This window comes from Pan paniscus, chromosome 15 (assembly GCF_029289425.2).
Source record: "Pan paniscus chromosome 15, NHGRI_mPanPan1-v2.0_pri, whole genome shotgun sequence".
Lineage (NCBI taxonomy): Eukaryota > Metazoa > Chordata > Mammalia > Primates > Hominidae > Pan > Pan paniscus.
This window is the reverse complement of record NC_073264.2, coordinates 64142939-64163744: the sequence shown is the minus strand read 5'-3', so window position 1 is coordinate 64163744 and position 20806 is coordinate 64142939. Positions and strand designations below refer to the sequence as shown.

General features: G+C 37.0%; 1 protein-coding gene across 1 annotated transcript in view; it reads left to right on the top strand.

Annotated features, from left to right (window-relative positions):
• Positions 1-486: 486 nt before the first annotated feature.
• The window catches only part of KCNH5 (potassium voltage-gated channel subfamily H member 5), a 336154-nt gene continuing 315834 nt past the window's right edge, over positions 487-20806 (top strand). Inside the window, exon 1 of the mRNA XM_003831625.5 lies at positions 487-983. Coding sequence (XP_003831673.1) covers positions 911-983 — 73 coding nt within the window. The 5' untranslated portion in view covers positions 487-910. The remainder of the gene's footprint in view (positions 984-20806) is intronic.

Genomic DNA, 20806 nt, shown 5'->3' with positions numbered 1-20806 from the left:
CCCGCTCGGGGGTGGGGTAAGGGCGGTGCGGAAAGCGCCAGTGTTCAGGAAGGTTTCAGGCGCCGGAGCCCGGAGGGGGGCGGTAGCAGCGTCAGGTGGCTGCTCTGCGTCCCCGCGCGCCGCCCAGCCAGTCCCTGCCCTGCTCTCAGCCTCGGCTGGAGGGGAAGCCTGCCCGCACCTCCGCCCCGGGAGCCGCGTCCGCGCCAGCAGCCCGGATTCGGGATCCGAGCGGGAGACGCCGAGATGTGAGCCTCCGACTGGCCACTGCTCTCTCTGGCACCCTCTTCTCCCATTCCACCGGCCCGATTGGAGAGCGATCGCTTGCCTCGATCTCCGGGGAGAGGAGCAACCACCAGGCGCACAGCCCAGAAGTTGGGCTACGCTGTTCTGCCCGGAGCTCGCTGCGCGAGGGGGTGGACGAGGAGACCGGGAGACGAAGGCGCGGGGAAGGGGTCTCGGTCTGAGCTGAGGGGGATTGGGAGGGTGGGGGCTTGAGTTCCCTCTTGCGCTCCCCAGCAGGGGGGAGAGATGCAGAGCCCGCGCCCAGGCGCCGGCCGCCGCGGTAGCAGCCTCAGCATCAGCACCGGCGGGACAGCGACAGCGGGGGCGGCGCAGGCGCACTGTGCCCCGCGGAGCCTGCAGTTCCCGAGCCCCGTGTGCGGCACCGCCACAGTCTGGGCAGCGGCGGCCGGGGGAGCGCTACTACCATGAACTGCCTGGTCCTCCTCCCCAGAGCTGCTCATCCGGGTCGGGCTGGAGACACAGTCAGGGGACCCCGTCGCCGCCGCCGCGCCCCCTCTTCTTTCGGCTCAATCTTCTCTTCCACCTTTTCCTCCTCTTCCTCCACCTTCTTTGCCTGCATCCCCCCCTCCCCCGCCGCGGATCCTGGCCGCTGCTCTCCAGACCCAGGATGCCGGGGGGCAAGAGAGGGCTGGTGGCACCGCAGAACACATTTTTGGAGAACATCGTCAGGCGCTCCAGTGGTAAGGAGAGTTGTAGTTCAGAACACCCCCACCTCCATCCCGCCCACACGCGCCCCCCATCCTCCCCATCCCATCCCTCTCCCAAGGGGGGAGGGGGATGCAGGCAGCCTTACCTGGTGGTTTCATTTACCAGTTGGGCTGGATTTGGGGTGGGGTGGGGTGGCAATGAGATGGTGGGGGAAAGTTAGTTGCATCCCCTTCCTACCAGACAGACTCACCCCCTCCCACCTGTCCAGAGCCCAGAACTGGAGGAAAGAAAGGGGTTGGATAGGGTGTAGGTACATCTGGAACATAGAGTTGAGTTTTGCTTTTATCTTTCTTGTTCTTCCTTCTCCCACATTTTCCCCCAAAGTAAGCAGCAGGGACTGACCAAATTCTGAGTTAATCTCAGTGGAAAGGTTTCCCTCAAGTTGGGAATGGCTGCGAAAGTGGCTACTTAACAAGATTTAAATCTCTGGAAAGGCTTTTGGCCCTCGTGGTCACTGGGAAAGGTGCTTTGTGCTGGGGAGAGTAGTTGAGGTTGAACCTAAGAAAGAGTTCAGTGCTTGCAAAATGGGAAGCCGATTACTGTGGACAAATTGGTGCTTAAAGTTTCTTCTTGCTATGTTTTTCACTGTACATTCATCTATATATTTCGTTTGACTTAAACATGAGAAACGTAGAAGTGAAGCAGTAACTATTGTGCTTTTAATGCAACTAGAAAAAAATCAAAAAGATGCCATCCTACCTTGCTACTGACGTTAAAGTTTTCTTGCCTTAGTGTGTCTTTAAAATACCATCCATTTATACATTCATTTCCTACAAGATATTCTGGATGGGAATGGTTATATATTTCCACATTTTAAGACCTTATAAACTTTGCATCTTACTGAAATCTGCGTTTTCTACTTGTTTTTAATTCTTTTGTATAATTTTAAACTTCATAAGTAAGATATGTTGAATATCTTTTTAAGTTTTTCCTTCAGAGGCTGTTATTTTGACATCTCTTGCTTGGAGAATAATGAGAAAGACATTTCTGTATATGGAGTACAGTAGAGCTTGGAACAAAGCAATGGAAATACTCTATGCAGTTCCATAGTGCCTTGTTTATTCATTCATTGAAACAATATTTATTTGGGTGCCTTATACCATAGATACTCTGTGGTTTCTTGGGATTAAAAAAAAAGTAATTAGTACACATCCCCTCTTCTTAAGAGGCTCCCTGCCTAGTTGGAGGCACAGGGAAAGACAGAGGCACACTGAAATATCAAATAATTAAATAAATAATGCTTTCCCTAAATGGTAGATTAGATTATACTAATTCTTAGATTAGAATCTCTTTTAAGACTAGGCTTGTAAATATTTCCTCTGATTTTGAGACTAATTGTATTTAAGTGTTTCAAAGTATTTTCTCCAAATATCTGACTTGTTATTTGTTTTTAATTTGAGGTTTTAAACTTTATTTCTTCGTTTTGGCCAATGCCTGAAACAGTAAAAGTCTAAAGCAGTAGTGTTGTATTTGGGTCGGAAAAAATAGCGAATAGGGTCTGGCCTAATATTCTTTTAAATACCTGTATATTTTTTAGTTATATAAATTCATAATGGTAGGCAATTTTTATTCTTATACATTACCTTCTTGTATTAAGATTATACTAAACCTATAATACAAGGGGATATTACTCTTAAAACAGTTTGGGGAAAATGTGTGGATTATTGGAATTAGTTAAGTATACAAGTCTTCTTTCAGCTTTCTCATCCTCTTGGGTTATTTCAACTTCACGCAATTTGGTCTATGAGAGGACTTCTCAGAGAAGGCCTTAAAACATAAAATCTGCAGGATTACGATTGCTCTGCTTTATAAAGAGAAAGAACATGAGAATCCCTTGACTAAACTTTATTAATATAGCAACTGTGGTTGAAGCTTCTTATACAGACTATGAAACTATGAGATAGTTTTTTGAATTTTTAAAAATTGTACATATACTATGAAATGAAGATTTACCTTAGGTGGCTTAGAAATGTCTGTTTCTGTTGCCTCCATTTTGTATCTACCACTCAAATTAATGAGAATTTTATCTTTTTTACACTTCATGTTCATAATCGTTTCATTGGTTAAATGTTTCTTTCCTGGACAATACCAAGTGAAAATGAAAATTTATCTGTTTTGGCACTTAAATGCCACCTCTAATTGCCTATGGCTAACTTTGAATACCACTACTCAAAGACCCTGAACTGTTTGAAGTTTGTTAGATAATTGTAGTGAGTATATATGCAGGTGTGTGTGATAAATACTGAAAAGTCTCAGTACCTCTTTTATAGGCAGAACCTCAGAAATTGAGAATTATGGTATTAAATTGGTGTACACATTCACGGGGGAATATCCCGCAGTTGTCATTTGTATATGATTTGGCAGAGAAATAGAAAAATTTATCCTGAGAAATTGTTTAATTGAGACTAATAGAAAATTCCCTTCAGGATTCTCACAGATGGATCAGGTTTGTCACTTTGAAGGTTTCATTATTCACTAACTTAACAACATTGAAAGTGAAGTGTTGGCAGAGGTTTAGCAGGAAGACAAAGAATAGAACCCAGCACTCCCAATGTATTTAACAATTGAAGAAACAGAGGCTGGCCTTGTCTTTTTACCTGAACCCCGAGAAAAGCTCTTTCTGATACAATATCATTTTCTTCTTATGAAAAGGTCAGATCTTACAGTGAGAGTCAGCCAAACATAGACATAGATATAGAGAGATACCCAGATAATACACAGGCACATAGGTAAACACTCAGCTGGTCAGGCATCCACCCAGAAAACTGAAAAGAGGAATATCCTACTTCTTCTTTTTTAGGATTTGTCTGTAAAGTGTGTCCACCACCCTACAGACACAGAGGAAGCAATCTAACTCTTTTTCTCTGTCTTGCACACAAGGAGCAAAACAGAGATGTAGGAAACAAAACAAAACAAAACACACAGAGCAGAGAGAAAGGGGTGGGGTGGGGGAGAGAGAGACAGATTATGGGACATGAAAGGGAAATGGACACAAAGAAAATGTCAGACATGTATTTGTCCATGGGTATCACCAATGAACTGAAATCTCAGCCAGTTACAAATTTACCAGAACATTTTTTGATGATGTGAAACAAAAAACAAGAAGTGTGGCATATTTGAATGTCAATTTTATACCTGAGGATTTCTTAATAAAGTTCCAAACTCCTTAGATGCAGTTTCCCAGAATAACGGCGCTGCATTCTGTACTCCAGAGTGGCAACTATAACCTATGCTATTATTTCACACCTCTTGAGACTGGATTTTTATTTTCCTTATTTAGTTGACTCAGTCTGTTATAAGCGAGCATTGCAAGTTGTTACTGGTGATTCAAAGTCTATAAAACAAAATAATGAGGGCCATTGAGTAGGATGGATACACACACACTTTATAGCCAAATCTCAAAAGAAGCAAGGAATTCTTTTTAGTTTAAAGAAAAAAGATAAGATCATTTCTAGACAAAAGGAATTATAATAATTCTTAGCATGTGATTCTAGTAAATATAGAGAACATTATTACTCTAAGAAGTTGTAAAGTTTAAAGTATAAATGCTATAGGATGGCTTAGACAAATTTTTGGCTAGTACGATCAAAATAAGCCATTAGTAAGGGAAGGTTTAGAGGACTATGTGGTGAGTTCATTACAGCTGAGCAATGTCTCCCAGAAGGCCCCTGCCTCAAGGGCTTACAGACTAGATTTGTGTCTAGAACATTATTAGGATACCTTCCTTTATTTAAATTTCAATTATTTATGCAAACTATTAATCTAAATTGGGCTCTAGGGAGCAGTAAACTTGTGGGTAGAGGTTAAGTATCTGGAAGAAAGTAACTGTTTTTAGGACTTTTAGGTTAAAATTTAGATTCAAAAGACAAAAAATATTTCAAAGACCTTCAACCTGATTTTGTCTTTGGGCAGCACATTTTACTCATATGTTGTCTTCAATTCCTTAGCAAATAGGCAGACATGATTAGTTTGAGTGACAGTAAGCTAGATTGCTATTTTGAAAATTATAACTACAAATTAATACCTTTTAACTAGAAATTATTATTATTTAATATTTTAAGCTTTATGACAAATTGGAAGTTTATTTTAGTTTTGTGGAAAACTAGAAGTGTTTTTCTTTTTGGGGAAAAAGGGGGTTCAGGAAAGAAGAAAACAGAGAAGGTAGTATTTTATGAACCACTTACCTTTCAAGAGAAGAAACTCAGTATCCTCAATTTTTCATTCTGCTTGAGATAGCTGGTTGCACAAGCACTTTTTTTTACTCAGCTATCTCTTACTTGTAGAAAAGTCCAAAATTATTTTCATGCTGTAATTGACCTTTGTACAAACTGAGGTCTTAAAATAAACCTATAAGAGAGGAAGCAGAACTAGTGATCTGTAAACAAAGCAAAAAAGGAATAATAACTTTTACAATTAGCCAATTTAAAAGAAATGATGGAAAACAAATGGACATTATTTTGGTGGTGGTTGTTATAAAGTTATTGACATTTTTTCTTGAAAGGTTTTCTTTAATATCTAAGACACTATTCAGGAAATACTGATAAAACCACACAGTGTTTTTGAAGCACTGGTTTACTCAGGTCTTATAATGTACCACTTTAACATTTAAAATATCAAAGAGGTTGAAATTATACTGACCACTTCCTAAATTATATTTATACATAAGCCACAAGATTGTCCCTTGCATTAGATTCCCACACTGTGTTATATAATGAATGCAGCACATTGCTGATAGAGGGATGCTTATTCTAAGATACTGTTATCTTCACTAGAAATTGCCCTCTTTGTTTATCTTTTGCTTGATTCCAGAAGTAGGATGTGTAAGACATCCATCTACCTAGGCACCTTGTAACTGACTTACTAAAAGGATCATATAAACATTATTTTTAATAGAAGGGCGTAGTTATGATTATTTTAATTGATAGCGACTGAGTAGATTTCCTAAAGAAGCCCTTTAGTTTAGTCAGTGTTTATCTTTTTCTTTCCTTGTGAGTCACAGCCGAGTTTCTTAGCTTGGAGGAACAATGCTTCTGCATTCTCCAGAGTGTAGCCTAGGAAAAGGTTGTGCTGTTCACCAAAGTACTGTAGTTAGTATTTACCACAAGAGGTCACTCTGGGTTCTGTCACAGGTGAACCAAGTAGTTAATATTTTTCTCTTTTTCTGTTCTCCCTCCTCCCCCTTCCCCCACCTTGCTTGCCACCCCCCAAATTTGACTGGGAGGGAGTCAATGTAGTTAGTTGGTGCTCTTGGAAGAAAATATCTAAAATGTAAGACATGCAGGAAAGTTAAGTGAAAAAAGGTATTTATTATATTAATTATTAGAATTTATTTTAGTTGACAGTGATCAACATTTTATAACTACACGAATGTGATATTGATAAAAATTGTTTCTGTAAAGAAATGGATTTAAATACATTTTAGACTAATAGAGCATTTTCTTTAGCAGATAAAATTTTATTGTAATACACAATTTCAGCATTTCATATACATACAGTATATGAAATATAAAGTCTTGCAGAAAAATGACCTGTACATAATGCTTCATATTGAGCCACTTCAACAGATTTTTTTCTCTATGAGACATCTTTATATAATTTATATTGAATTGGTGAAGTAGAATCAGTTCATAACAGTGCTTTAATTTTATCAAAAGATAGTTTACAGATTTATAGTTACTTCCTCAGGATGTTATGTAATCCTAGTATTTTATTTTTACCCAAATTTTAAAAATTAAATACAGAGCTAAATTGTTTAAAATTATTAAATAATATTTTCAAAGTTCTTTAAATTATTAAACTCCAAAAGACAGGATTGGGAGTAGACTGTTTTAAGAGGTTTTGTTTCCTCTTAGTCAGTAAATCTGTATTTTGGTTTAAGGCAATTCTTTTTTCTTTTTGGTGGGTTAGAAACCATATATCGAGAGATACTTTGAAATGTTCCACACAATATTGGTTTTAATGGGAAAAACTGAAATATGTCTTAAAGTACTTTTATAAATACAAGAGATGTGTTGTGAATCAGATAAACATGGATAACAAATCACAATCCAAAACCAGTGGCAATTATTGTTGTGGACATTGAGGTCAAAGAAAGTAGTGTTCTAGAAAGTATTGTAGAAAATGGACATTTATGAAACAAATTCCTTTACCAATAGCAAAGCAGAATGTAAAAAAATCCTCAGCATTTTCCACTAAATAGTCTAGCTTTATAACACATGACATGAGTCCTTTTCATCATTTAAAGATAATTAAAAAGAATCATTTAAATATTCCTATGTTATATAATATAGAAACTAATATATTAGAAAGGCTGAGTCTTGAAATATATTTGATCAAATGGAGGGAGTAATAACTATTGTCACATCGATCAGTGTGTATTTTAGACATCATTTTAGTGTTTGGTTATATGTGGATACTATTACCTAGTAAAGAGACATATTTATATACATTCTAGATAGTAGTTTTGTGATATATTAGGTTGACAAAAGAAAAAAGAGGAAAATTAATGAGCACAGTAATTTAGAAAGAAAGTGTGGTTAGAAAGCTATTGGAAATTTTATTGAAAATAGATTTCCCTCTCTCTTTGGGTCTGGTCCCATTACAGAAATATAACTATTAAGTACAAAGTCATATGGACCTCAAAAGATACGCAATTTGAGATCTGAGCTTATGTGCACAATCACAACAGCTTGTAGATATAAGGACATATAATTGGGAAGTCATGAAAATTTTGGTATATGAACTAAGCTCCCTGAGGATATGGGTCATATCTTAAAAAGACTTTTATGTCCTCCACTGTGCAGAGCACATAGCAGTAAGTATTCGTTGAATAAATGCTTTTTTGATTTTTGTCTCCTAAAGTAACCAAGACCATAACTAATTCTTTCCCCAAGCCAATGCTGATTAAATCTATTAAGTGAGCTTGAATAAGTAATTACATAGTTTAAACTATTTAGTTAATCAATGCATATATCTGAAAACAGAAACCACACTGCATAGGGCAAATCGGATGGTACTTCTGAGAGGATGAGAAAGGAATATAAAATGGATCCCATGTTCATTTCCTATTCCAAATTGAGGTACGGCTGAAATATTTTCTACCATTTTTGTTTCAATTGTCAAGAGCTTGAAAGCTGGACTATTTAATACCAGAAAGAACTGCTTAAAAATTTGTAGATTCTAACTAAATTATTTTAACAACTTTGCAGTTAGCAGTTATTGATGGTGAGTTTTATCCCTGGGAATCAATCCTTACCTGCTTAAGTACCTTCTGAGTGAGTTTTGCCTTGGGGAGCAGCTTACAGCCCTGTGCAGTATGCAGCAGAAGAGGAAAATGAGTTTTAGATTTTTAGAGACTGCAGGGCCAGCCTCAGGTTGCCATATCTAACTAAAAATTGAACAACTCACTTGGATTGAGGGGAAAAGTTAACCTTTGTCCTGATCTTTTCTGTAAGCCCTTTTTGGTCTGCTGGCATTTATTTTTATTTTTTAAATTTGGGGGCAAATTAAAGCACAATGAATTTATTTTTATACATTTACAGCATTGAAAAAATAGAGGAGTTCCTCAATGGGGGTTAAAGAGTCTCAGAATAAAGACTCCGAAATACAACGCTGATCCTTTTGCTTGGCTCTCATGCCCTTTCTAGTTAATTATCCATTAATGCAACACAATTTTATTGAGTACCTACTATGTGCTAGGCAGGGATCTAGCACTAGGGATTCATAATGAACACAGTGACAAAAACAATGTTTCTCCTGTTTTTCTGTGGAGGGCATGTGCATATTTATAAGTTTCTAGAGGCCTGTATTAGAGTCCTGGCTCTGATACTTACTAGCTCGGTGACTTAACTTACTTGTACCTAGTTTCCTTATCTATAAAATACAAGTAATAATAGTACCTAGTTTATGGGGTTAGAGTGAGGATTAAGTTAGGCGGTACATGTAAGTACGGAGAACGGTGCCTGGCACATAAATAAGCATTATATCATGCCAGTAGTTATTACTATCATTTAGTTGTTTAAATATTTGAATGCACTTTCTATAGTTGATGTTTTTAATTCTTAGTCACCATTTCCTTCTGCACCTCTTTTCAACTAATTTCTGCCTACTCCATAATGCTGAAAATTCCTAGAAAATTATAAGTGCACATTCTTCTCGTAAATCTTAAGATCTTTTCTTGATCCATATTTTTTCTGACTTTGCAAGGTTTGAAACTATATTCCCCTACCCTCTCCACCATTCATCTTATAGCTATCATGAGCTTACAAGCCCTGCTGCCCTTTCTACTGGCTTCCCTTTTTGTTCCTCTCCTCCTCCCTCCTCTCCTTTTCCTTCCTAAAGAATGAGTTGAGTAGTCCCACAAGTTCTCCCTTCAACTTTCTTTCTTGCATCTCCATCCTACTTTTCAGGGAAAGTTTGTCTTCTGCCATAATTTAAACTTTATCTTCTCTGTGCCCCAGGTCTGTATTTCCAAAGGTATACAGGATTTCTCTTCTTGTACTACTCAAAAGTCATCTAAAACTCAGTGTAGGCAGAATAGAATTTATTTGCTTTTGGCCTCAGATTGACTTTTTTTTTTTGTATCTCCCGTTTCTATTCAAAGTGTCTTTAGTATTTTTGTTTTTTACTCTAGAAGTGTTAGGGTCATCTTTGACTTTCCATTCAGTATAATGTTAGTCTTACTTTCCAACTAGATTATCAATCCTTAGCTTTCTTTTGTGTCTCCTGTAAGCGCTGTGTGCAGAGTAAGTTAATTCATGCCCATTTACTATACTGACTCATCTTAAGACATGAAGCATGTTCATAACTGACATCATATACAGCCAATGTCTCTAACTGTGATGGACCAAAGAAAGAACTACAGGTCAGAAGGAAAGAGCTGCCTCATTAACTGACCTCAGAAACTAAAGGTCTCCAAGAGGGAGGAATGAAATGCGTGACATATTCCCCTTGCTCATTCCTAAAACAGCTTCTGTCTGTACTAGAGCAAACATCATCAAGGTAACCGGTAATCTTTCTGGAACTCTATGAGGGCATTTCCAAGGCTCACAGAGCAGTGCTCTCAACTGTGCTATCAGGCACAGTGCTGGGATGGAAAGAGCAAAGGTGTTGAGTTCTTGACAACACAGACTCCTGTCTAGCCCTTACTCCTGGTGACACACTGAGGCTCTCCAGAATTAGGACACCCACCTTACAGGGTTGCTCAGAAGATTTGGTGAAGCCCCAGATGTAGTGGATCATCTCACTAAGGACTTACTCTAGATAAGGTAAGGTAGGGGAGATTTTTTTTAACCTGAAGAAAGCAAGAAATTAAGTAGTTGAGAATTTCCCAGCAGAAACTGGTGGATCTGAGCTTAAAAGCATTTGAGTTCAATTTACTAGGGGCTTACCTTGGAGAGAATACTAAACCCAAACAAACAACACACCCCTGTCCATCCTTGCCCCAAACAAAAACCTACTGCCTAGAGCAAAAGAAGTATCAGTTCTGCTTACTTCAATACCTGATAATTCTTGGACAAACTGAGGAATAAAGCAGAAACATCAGCCTCTTCTTATAACCATCCTAGTGAAATCCTGCCAAAGGAGAAATGAATTGAATTTGTAGCTCTGTAACTCTTTCTTGAACAATTAGCTCCTGTTACATAGAGTGTAGAAATTTAAAAACATACAGGAGAAAGCCTTAGAAAATTAACTGGATTGTGAATGCATTCAGAAAAGCCTCCTTCTGTTTTTCTATCATGTGTGCAGGTCGGATCAGCTTTTTAATTGAAGTTTTTCATCATTTATCTTGCCATTAGTGTTTAATTGCCATTAAAGGGTAACTTCAAAGAAAATATATAATCTCAGAAAAGATGCAATCCATTTGCAAAAATCTTTATTTGTAGGATTTAAAATGATGCTTAAACATTAAATATATACTTTTTTCCTCTGATAAATACATCTTGACTGATTTAGCTTTTATTCCCCAAGATTATGTAACTAGCATAAGTCTTATGGCTTCAGGTATTTTAAGAAATTTCATTGCAATATAATTTAGTAAAATGTTATCATTATATCAGGGTGAAAGTTTTCTGTTGTATTATGATGCTATGCATCAAATAGGCCATTATTGCAATTATATTTTGCTTCTAATGATTCTGACCAGTTTACATTTTAGAAACTCATTTTTTCATGAACAAAACACCAACTATTAAAAGTAGAAACATTGAATTGTTAAACATTTTGTGGAGAAATCTTTTTTAATAGCAAAGTTGCTATTATTCCTACCACTAGAATTTCAGAAATATATGTTAAAGTATCTCATGCATTTTGAACCACTGTAGCTGGATGAAAAAATGAAGTTAATGCCATCAAAGAAACACAGACACTTAAAAAATGTACCTTTGATCGTGAAGGAGATAGAAAGTGGAAGCATATTTTTATCTTTCATGACACCTGAACAAGTTTGAATAAATTAACAGATATTTTTGCATATTTCAAACTCCTACAGTGATGGTCTGCTTAATGTTGCCAATATTATTGGGTAATAATTAGTGTCACTGTGGAAAGTACAAAGTATGTCTGCACATTTGCTATATTGCTAGAGGATTGTTGTAGGATACAGGTGTATTTTGTAAGAACATGAAGGAGACCAGCCTTACATTCTGTCATTGACATAGAAATGGGCAGTGCACATACAACAAATCAACATTGTGGATGTGGGCATGATTGTGCTTTTGTTTAGCCATCTGTACCAAGATTTTATTTAACCCAAATACAATTGCTATATATGCCTCAGATTTTTCCACTATTACTGTTCTATGAAACTTAAATAGATCTATAGGTATCATTCATCCAGAAGACACATTTAAAAAATAATACAGGCTGGGCGCCGTGGCTCATACCTGTAATCCCAGCACTTTGGAAGGCCGAGGCAGGCGGATCACGAGGTCAGGAGATCGAGACCAGCCTGACCAACATGGTGAAACCCCGCCTCTACTAAAATACAAAAAATTAGCCGGGTTTGGTGGTGCATGCCTGTAGTCCCAGCTACTCGGGAGGCTGAGGCAGGGGAATCACTTGAACCCAGGAGGTGGAGATTGCAGTGAACTGAGATTGCGCCACTGCACTCCAACCTGGTGACAGAGCAAGATTCTGTCTCAAAGCAAAAAACAAACAAACAAAAATAATACAGACTGCATGATTTAAATTCACAAGTTTCTAGAGGCCATTCAAAGCACGGGAATATCTGCTTAGCAACACCCACCCCCTCCTTTTTTTTCTTTAACTTATTGCCAATTCCTTGAAAAAAAAAATACCTGCCATGGTCCTTATCTACCTTCTTAACAATGTCTAAGAATTGCTTTATAACTATTTATTGACTGACTGTATGACTTTAAATAGGAAGCAGAATTTTTTATTTGATATATTCATAAAACATTTGTGAGTGTACAGTAATGAACAAATAGACATGGTCCCTGACGTCATGGAACTCAGAGTCTGGTAGGGGAGGTAGGCATTCACCAAGCCTACATCAAATATATAATTACAAATTGTGGTAAGCATTTTGGATGAAAAGGGGAGGGTTTGATGGTCATGTGCAATGGGATCTAATTCCAATTGGGAGGCCTTTCTAAAGAAGTAATGTTAAATTGATACCTACAGTGAGAGGTAACAAGAGGATAAGTGGCAAGAAGAATATTTCAGGCAAAGAGAAAGCATGTGAACATTCCTAAGGAGAAAAAGAAAATGAATGGCTAAGTTTGTGAAGCTTAAATACTAGCGCAGCTACATTGCCTTGGGTGAAACCAGAAGAAAGACAGGAGATAAGGGCGAGTGACAGTTAGGGGCCTGACTGTTCAGGGGAAAGATTTTGTGTTTTATTCCTAGTGCAGTGGAAAAACCTCATAGTCCCAAAAGCTACTTCCGTAAGGGTTGAGGGGAGGAGGAGCAAGAGTGGGAGACCAGTTAGGTCTGGTCTCTGTGCAGTAGTCGACGCAAGATACGATGGTGGTCTGGCCTGGGATGGTAGTAGTGGAAATGGGGAGAAATGGATGTATCAGATATGTTTTGTTGGTAGAATTATTAGGATCTAGTAATGGATTGGATGATATGGATGAGGTTTGAAGGATGACTCCCAAGGTTTTGGCCCAAGCATTTGCGTGCAGATGGAGGTAGGGAAGATATCCTTGAGATGGGAAAAACTGGAAGAAGGCCACGCTTGGAATGGAACTCTAAAGACCATCTGCATCATCGCTGTCATCTAGCTCCCTTTTCATTCCCTTGAAGAAAAGAATAATGCAGCCAAAGACAGCTTAGCTCAATATAAGTGTGTACAGATGTGATTTCTGCATTCCATTTGCATAGTTCAGAAAAGAGCCAGGTAATTAGCTTGGACAGTCTGGTCATTCTTGTGGATTAGAAACATGTAGTTTCAGATTTTGATAAACTGATTTGGATAAGAAACTAAGTAAACTTTTGAATAAAACCCAAACCCCAAACTAAACCTAACTTTATAATAAATATTTGACAGTAAGCATTGTTGAAAAGGCCTCTGCAGCCAACTCCTTTTAGAAAAACTTAGTGATTGCTACATGGTTTTAATGGGTCACTTTTGCTTCAGATTTTCCTTCATAGGCATCGATTTTTGGAATGTGTGTTCTTTGAATGGGAGCACTGTGAAGGGTGGGTCGATACTTGGAGCTGCGACTGCCTGCACTGATTCTTCCTCACTGAAGCCCCAGTGATCTGGAAGAGCAGCTTGAAATAGCCCTCATCTGGGTTTGTAGTCTTGCCTGCACTTCGTTTCTGTTGGAAGAGCTGTGTGTTCCGGGGTTTGAGGGCTTTGAGAGCGAGAGCCGTGGTTTCTGGGTGGTGTCCTTCTCCAAAGTTAGAACTACATGAATACAGTCAGAGGGAAAATGCAGCTGACTTTCTTCACATGCCGTCCTGGATCTTGGCAAATCTATACATTAGTGAAAGTTTTTTTTTTTTTTTGTGAAGTCATTTTTCTTCTCAACTCCTCTCCATTTTCTTTGTTCCTCAGTACTCTAAAATTTGTTTATGTGTCTTATTATTATTACTTAAAATACTTAAAAACTGCTAGTCCTCTGAAATATTTCTCTCTGGGGGTAATTGGCATAAAAAAGGTAAAAAGGAGAGGGAGCCAGAGGCTTAACCCCCTAAAAAGGTGTTCCACCCTTTTTTTCTACACGTCTTAAAAATTGTATATATATAAGGCCTGTAACATTGTTTTTATATACATATAAATAGTGAAATGATTATACAGTCCAGCAAATTAACCTATTCATAATCTTCTGTATTTACCCTTTTGTATGTGTGTGGTAAGAGCTAAAATCTCTCTTAGCAAATTTTCAGCATACAATACAATATTAGTAAGTACAATATTAGTAACTGTAGTCCTCATGTTGTGCATTAGATCCCTAGACTTATTTATCCTACATAACTGCCAGCTTGTATCCTTTGATTTCTCCCATTTCCTTCCCCTCCCCACCACCCTTGTTAATGTACATGAGATTTCTGGATCCGAGAATGATATGATTTTCATAAAAACAAAACAAAAACCAGTCCAATCATGTTGGAGCAGCTCAGAGGAAATCATTTTTTTTTCTCCTGGAATTACTATAGAAAGGGAGGAAACATCCCACATGTTCTTATATTGCCTTTATTGACTGAATATAACCTTCCTTTGTCCAGAATTTTTTATCAGCCAGGATTATTGATCCCATGATTTGTGTATGATCTCCTTTAGGAATTAATATGTACTAGTATTAACCTAAGTGTAGTTATTTTCCTGTTGTCTGAATAAATTGCTCTATAAAGAAGAAGTGCCTCCTTATATTAAAACAAAATAAAACAAAAACTTAGACAGCAGTTCAGAAATATAGTCTGACAGAATAGAAAGTCTTAGACAGGGAGGCCTGGTCCTGTCTTTTTCCCCTACTAGATACTCTTTTCCCCCTACTAGATACTCTTTTCCTATATTGGATGAGTCTTTAACTTTCCTGGTCTGTTTTCCCATCCCTAAAAGAAAGGAAAAGCAGAAGATGGGTGCATTTTGGGGTCACCTGAGGATCTTGTTAAAATGCAGGTTCTAACTCAGAAGGTCTGGGGTGCGTCCCAGGTTCTGCATTGCCAATAAACTCCCAGGTGATGCTGGCCCATACTTTGAGTAGCAAGGCACTGGATCAAAGTGTGCCAGACTTGGCTGAGCATGAGACTTACCTCTATGTCTGTATTTTTATATTCACCTCTGAGGGAGTCAATTCAGAGCATCTGCATTAGAATTTAACAATCTCTATTTTTGACATTCGTGACAAGATTCTATTGCAGCTGCCAGCATTTAGGAATTATTGCTCTAGATTAGTGCTTCTCCACCCTGGCTGCACACTAAAACTACCTGAAAGACTTAACAATAAGTATTGATGCCTGGGTTCCACTCAAGACCAATTAAAACAGAATCTTTGGCATGTGGGGACGGGGATGAATAACTCCTAGGTGGCCCCCTCCAATCTCCCTCAACTTTCACTCCACTCAGCTGTGCAGTCAAGATTGAGAAACACTGGTAATAATCTCTAGGGGACCATTTGGAATTAAGGGTCTTTGATTCGTTTTTAACCTTCTAACCCTTGAAGAAAAAGTGCTTGTTTTATTTTATGTTCTTTTCTGATAGGATACTGCATAGTCTTGAATGAATATAATGAGTTGTTTTCAAGTCTTAGCCCCTTGTGGATGCATTCCAGAATCTGCTGACATGTGAAATTACAGCTTCTGAAATCCTTGCCTCCTGGTGGGGATAATGCCCTGGTTCTTAGGCACCTCATTCAGGACCATATTGTGTGTCTGATCCTTTGGAGATGGAATGTTTGTAAACATCTTTAAGGAATGAAACAATCTGGATCTCAAGGAAAGTTCAATTTTCCAGAATTCATGGCTCAAGGTCCTTTAAGAGCTGTGAGGACAAACCAGAACTGGTTTCCCTGTCAAGACTGGTTGATAAGAATGGGTGATGGTCACTGAAATTCTGGGCAATTTCTTTAAAGGCATCATGTTTCCAAAACTTCTAAACCCTCTCACTTTCTAGATGTGTAACTCATTTGTTTTCAAAGAAGTTATTCCTCTGTAATCAGATTTCTTTTCCTCAACATGTTTTAAAGCTAAAGGAAATTAAAATTTTCTGGGAAGCAATTTTAATTAATTTGCTATTCTGTTCTTAATATTTATTAATAATATATTTTTCATTTGTTGTAATAAGAATTTTCATGACTACAGGGAAATGCAACAGTTATATGAATATTTCATATACATAGAGAGTGTTTCAATGAATAGAGAAATTTCAAAAAGAAACCTCTGGATTGTTAATATTCAGCAATTTCTATCTAATTTAGCCTTAATTAAAAAATCTGTCTCCCTCTCTTCTTCTCATTTTTCTCAAGTATTTTATTCTGTAGTTTAGTTCTTAGTGATAAATACAGTTTTATAGGTTTTGGTTTGCAGGGTCAACATTTAACAGTTTATTTTTTCTAGGTTCTTCTCTTACATACATACATATATACATCCCCCCCGCCACAAACACACCAAGATACCTCTGCATATACAACTCAGTAACTTAATCTTGTACATAATAGTAATAGCTTATAAATGCTTTTTGCTTTAATAGTTTATAAAGACTGCTTACTTTATTTAGTCTCCGTAACTATCCAGAATGGTGGGTATTACTGTCACCAGTTTGTATATCAGGCAACCAGTAGCCTAATTGGAACTCACCAGCTTTTTCGCAGAAACTTACTTGGTGGTACGGAGAAGGGATCCAAGTTCTGGGAGAATATTTGAGTCAGGGCTCCTTGTGGTATATTGATTGTTAGAAATGTTTACCACTTGATAACATCTCATATAAAGTAGACTTAGCACCATGTCTGCTTTACTCAACTACGGTTTTATAAAACGTTCAGAAATGGTAAAAGCAGTTTTCATGTTTGTCCTCCATAAACTCAGAGTGCATATAGTTAAAATGCAATTATTAAGGCCTGGAGGTAAGGTCTGGTGAGCACAGTCCAATTACTTAACTCTTTGATGGTCTCAATTACTGGACTTAAACTTCAAGTATAAAGATGAATGGAGAGCATATTTCCTAGACTACCTTTTTAAAAACTTTAAGTTGGTTTGAAAAACACTGTTTGAGTTGTTAGGTCTGAGGTCTAATTGACTATGTGAGCAAATACTTTGGGGTATACCTGGCAAATATGTGAATTGTCCATATTCTATATTATTGGTTAAAATGTAGATATTTTGAAAAATGGGATTGAAGAGAAAAGCAAAGTCTTAATTACCTACTTTTGATTCTAACTTCTGTGTTCTTCTCCCTAAACAACTCTGCTTCCAGTCTAACAGGAAGAGTTAGTTCTCCCTGCAGTGAGTTGCTTTAGGACTTTTCCTTCCTTCCTAGTCTTCCTACTTTTCCATCTAAAGCAAAAAAAAGAGACAGAATTTCCTAGACTACTTAGGAAGAGTTTAAATTTGCAATTATTTCAGCCAAGAATTAGAATTTAAGGAACATGTGTTCTAGTTGCCACTTCTGACCTTGGGAATCTAGGCTTTGTGAGTCTGTGACTTATTGCCTGATGAGTGATCAGTAAAGGAAGAAATGAAGTTTTCCTGATTAGGGATAACATGTACAACATCAGGCCCAATACCTAGCATAGAGTAGGTGTCCACTAATGGTTGCTTTTGTTATTAATTTTGTTACTACACAGAGTTACTCAAGTGTAAGTGAAATAACATATTAACAGATGGGTAGTGATAGCTGGACCCTGCTGAGCTGGAGTCTGAACATTCCCGTTGTAGAGCTGTTGAAAATGGTATGATGGGGGCAGGGTAATATTTTTAATGGCAGAGTTCATATGAAATAGTTAGAATGATCCAAATCCTAACAAATGTCTTGAAAACTAGTCTGTTTATAAGAGAGAGAGAGAGAGGTTTGTAAAGCCTTTGCAGAGTTGTTTAAAGCATGCTTTTAAAATTGTAAGGTACACCCCTTCATTGGGCTATGAAATTGATTTAACAGGTCTTGATTAATGCACCCAAAATTGAAATAGGTTAGAAATTGTAGAGTACATCTCATGTAGTGAGTAAATGTAGTCTGAGAAATTTTTTCAATTGTGTATTGTGTATATATATGTCTGCACATATGTATATACACTTGAGTCACTATGTAAAAATTATTTCTTACTATGAGCTTTAATAAAACAAGTTTGAAAAACACTATTTGTTAGATCAGCCGGCCCTTAATGTTTACAGTCTTTCTTTTTTAAGCCTGTGGGGTCCTTTTTCCTAGAATACTAGCAATTCATTCAACCAATAAATAATTACTATATTGCAACACTTTTCTTAAAATTTTTTAAAAAAATCAACAAGTAAAAATTGAATATGTTTATAGTATACAATAAGACTTTACCTTTCTCTTCAATACCATTTTTCAAAATATCTACATTTTAATCAATAATATAGAATATGGACAATTCAAGTATTTGCCAGGTATAGTATACCCTAAAGTATTTGCTCACATAGTCAATCAGACATAACAACTCAAAAGAGTTTTTTTTTTTTTTTCAAACCAACTTGAAGTTTTTAAAAAGATAGTCTAGGAAACATAATGCTTTGATATATGTCTACATTGTGGAATGGCTAAGTCAAGCTATTTCATATATTCATTACCTCACTTGTCACTTTTATTTTTTGCAGTGAGAACACTTAAAATCTCCCTTGGAGATTTTCAAATATACAATATATTGCTATCAACTGTCATTAACCTGATATATAGTAGATCACTCAAACTTATTCCTTCTGTCTAACTGAAATTTTGTGTCCTTTGACCAACATCTCCCCAATGTCCCCACCCTTCAGCCTTTGGTAGCCACCATTTTTCTCTGTTTCTATGAGTTTGACTTTTTTTACATTGCACATGTAAGTAAGATCATATGGTGTTTTTCTATGTCTGACTTATTTCGCTTAAAATAATGTCCTCCAGGTTCATCCATGTTGTCACAAATGACAATGCTCCTTTCTTTTTAAAGGCTGTATAATATTTCATTAGGCATATATACCACATTTTCTTTATTCATCTGTTGATTGGCACTTAGGTTGATTCCATATCTTAGCTACTGTAAATAGTGGAGCAATAAACATGAGCATGCAGATAGCTCTTTGACATACTGATTTAATTTCCTTTGGATATTTACCGAGTCGTGGAATCGCTGAATCATATGGTGGTTCTATTTTTAATTTTTTGAGGAGCCTCCATACTGTTTTCTATAATGGTTGTACTAATTTATATTCCTACCAGCAGTGTAGAAGAGTTCCCATTTCTTGGCATCTTGGTCAGCTGTTATCTTTTGTCTTTTTGATAATAGCCGTTCCAGTAGGTATGAGGTAACATCTTATTGTGGTTTTAATCTGCATTTCCCTGATGATTAGTGATGTTAAGCTTTCTTTCATGTAACTGTTAGCTCTTTGCATTTCATCTTTTGAGGAATGTCTATTCATATCCTTTGCCCATGTTTTAATCTGGTTTTTTGTTTTCTTACTATCAAGTTGAGTTTCTTATATATTTTGCACATTAACCCCTTATATGTTTGGTTTGTAGATATATTTTATTACTCTATAGGTTGTCTCTTCACTCTGTTGATTGTTTCCTTTGCTGTACAGCTTTTTAGTTTGATGTAATTTCATTTGGTAATTTCTGCTTTAGTTACCTGTGCTATTGAAGTCAGACCCAAAAAATCTTTGCTCAGACCAATGTCTTGTAGCTTTCCTTCTATGTTTTCTTCCAGCAGTTTTATAGTTTCAGGTTTGATGTTGAAGTCTTCAATGCATTTTGAGTTAATTTGTATATATGGTGTGAGATGAGTGTCTAATTTTATTCTTCTGATGTGGGATATCCAGTTTTCCCAACATCCTTGATTGAAGAGATTGCCCTTTCCTCATTGTATGTTTTTGGTATCTTTGCTGAAAATCAATGGTTTATAAATGTGTGGCTTGATTTCTGGGCTCTCTATTATGTTTTATTTGTCTTTGTGTCTATTTTTATGCCAGTACTGTGCTGCTTTTATACTATAACTTTGTAGTAGATTTTGGTATCTGGTAGTATAATGACTCTGGCTTTGTTCTTTTTGTTCAAAATTACTTTGGCTATTGGGGTCTTTTGTGGTTCCAGATGAACTTTAGGATTTTTTTTTTCTATTTCTGTGAAACATGTCTTTGGGGTTTTGGTTGGAATTACATTGAATCTGTGGATTGCTTTGGGTAGTATGGACGTTTTAACAATATTAATTCTTCCAGTCCATGAACACAGGATATATTTCCTTTTATTTGTGTCTTCCTCAGTTTCTTTTATCAATGTTTTGCAATTTCCAGTGTATAGATCTTTCACCTTCTTGGTTAAATTTATTCCTAAGTACTGTTTTTTTTTTGTTGTTACTATTGTAAATGGTATTGTTTTCTTGATTGCTTTTTTGGATAGTTTGTTGTTATAGAAATGTTTTTCATATGTTGATTTCATATCCTACAACTTTACTGAACTTGTTTATTAGTTCTAACAGTTTTTTGGTTGAGTCTTTAGTTTTTTTCTACATATAAGATCATATTGTCTGCAAACAGAGACAATTTAACCTCTTTATTTCCTATTTGGAAGGCTTGATTTCCTTTCTCTTTCCAGTTGCTCTGGCTAGGATTTCAGCTAGAAATTGAATAGAAGTGGTAAGAACAGGATCCTTGTCTTGTTCCTGATTTTAGAGGAAAA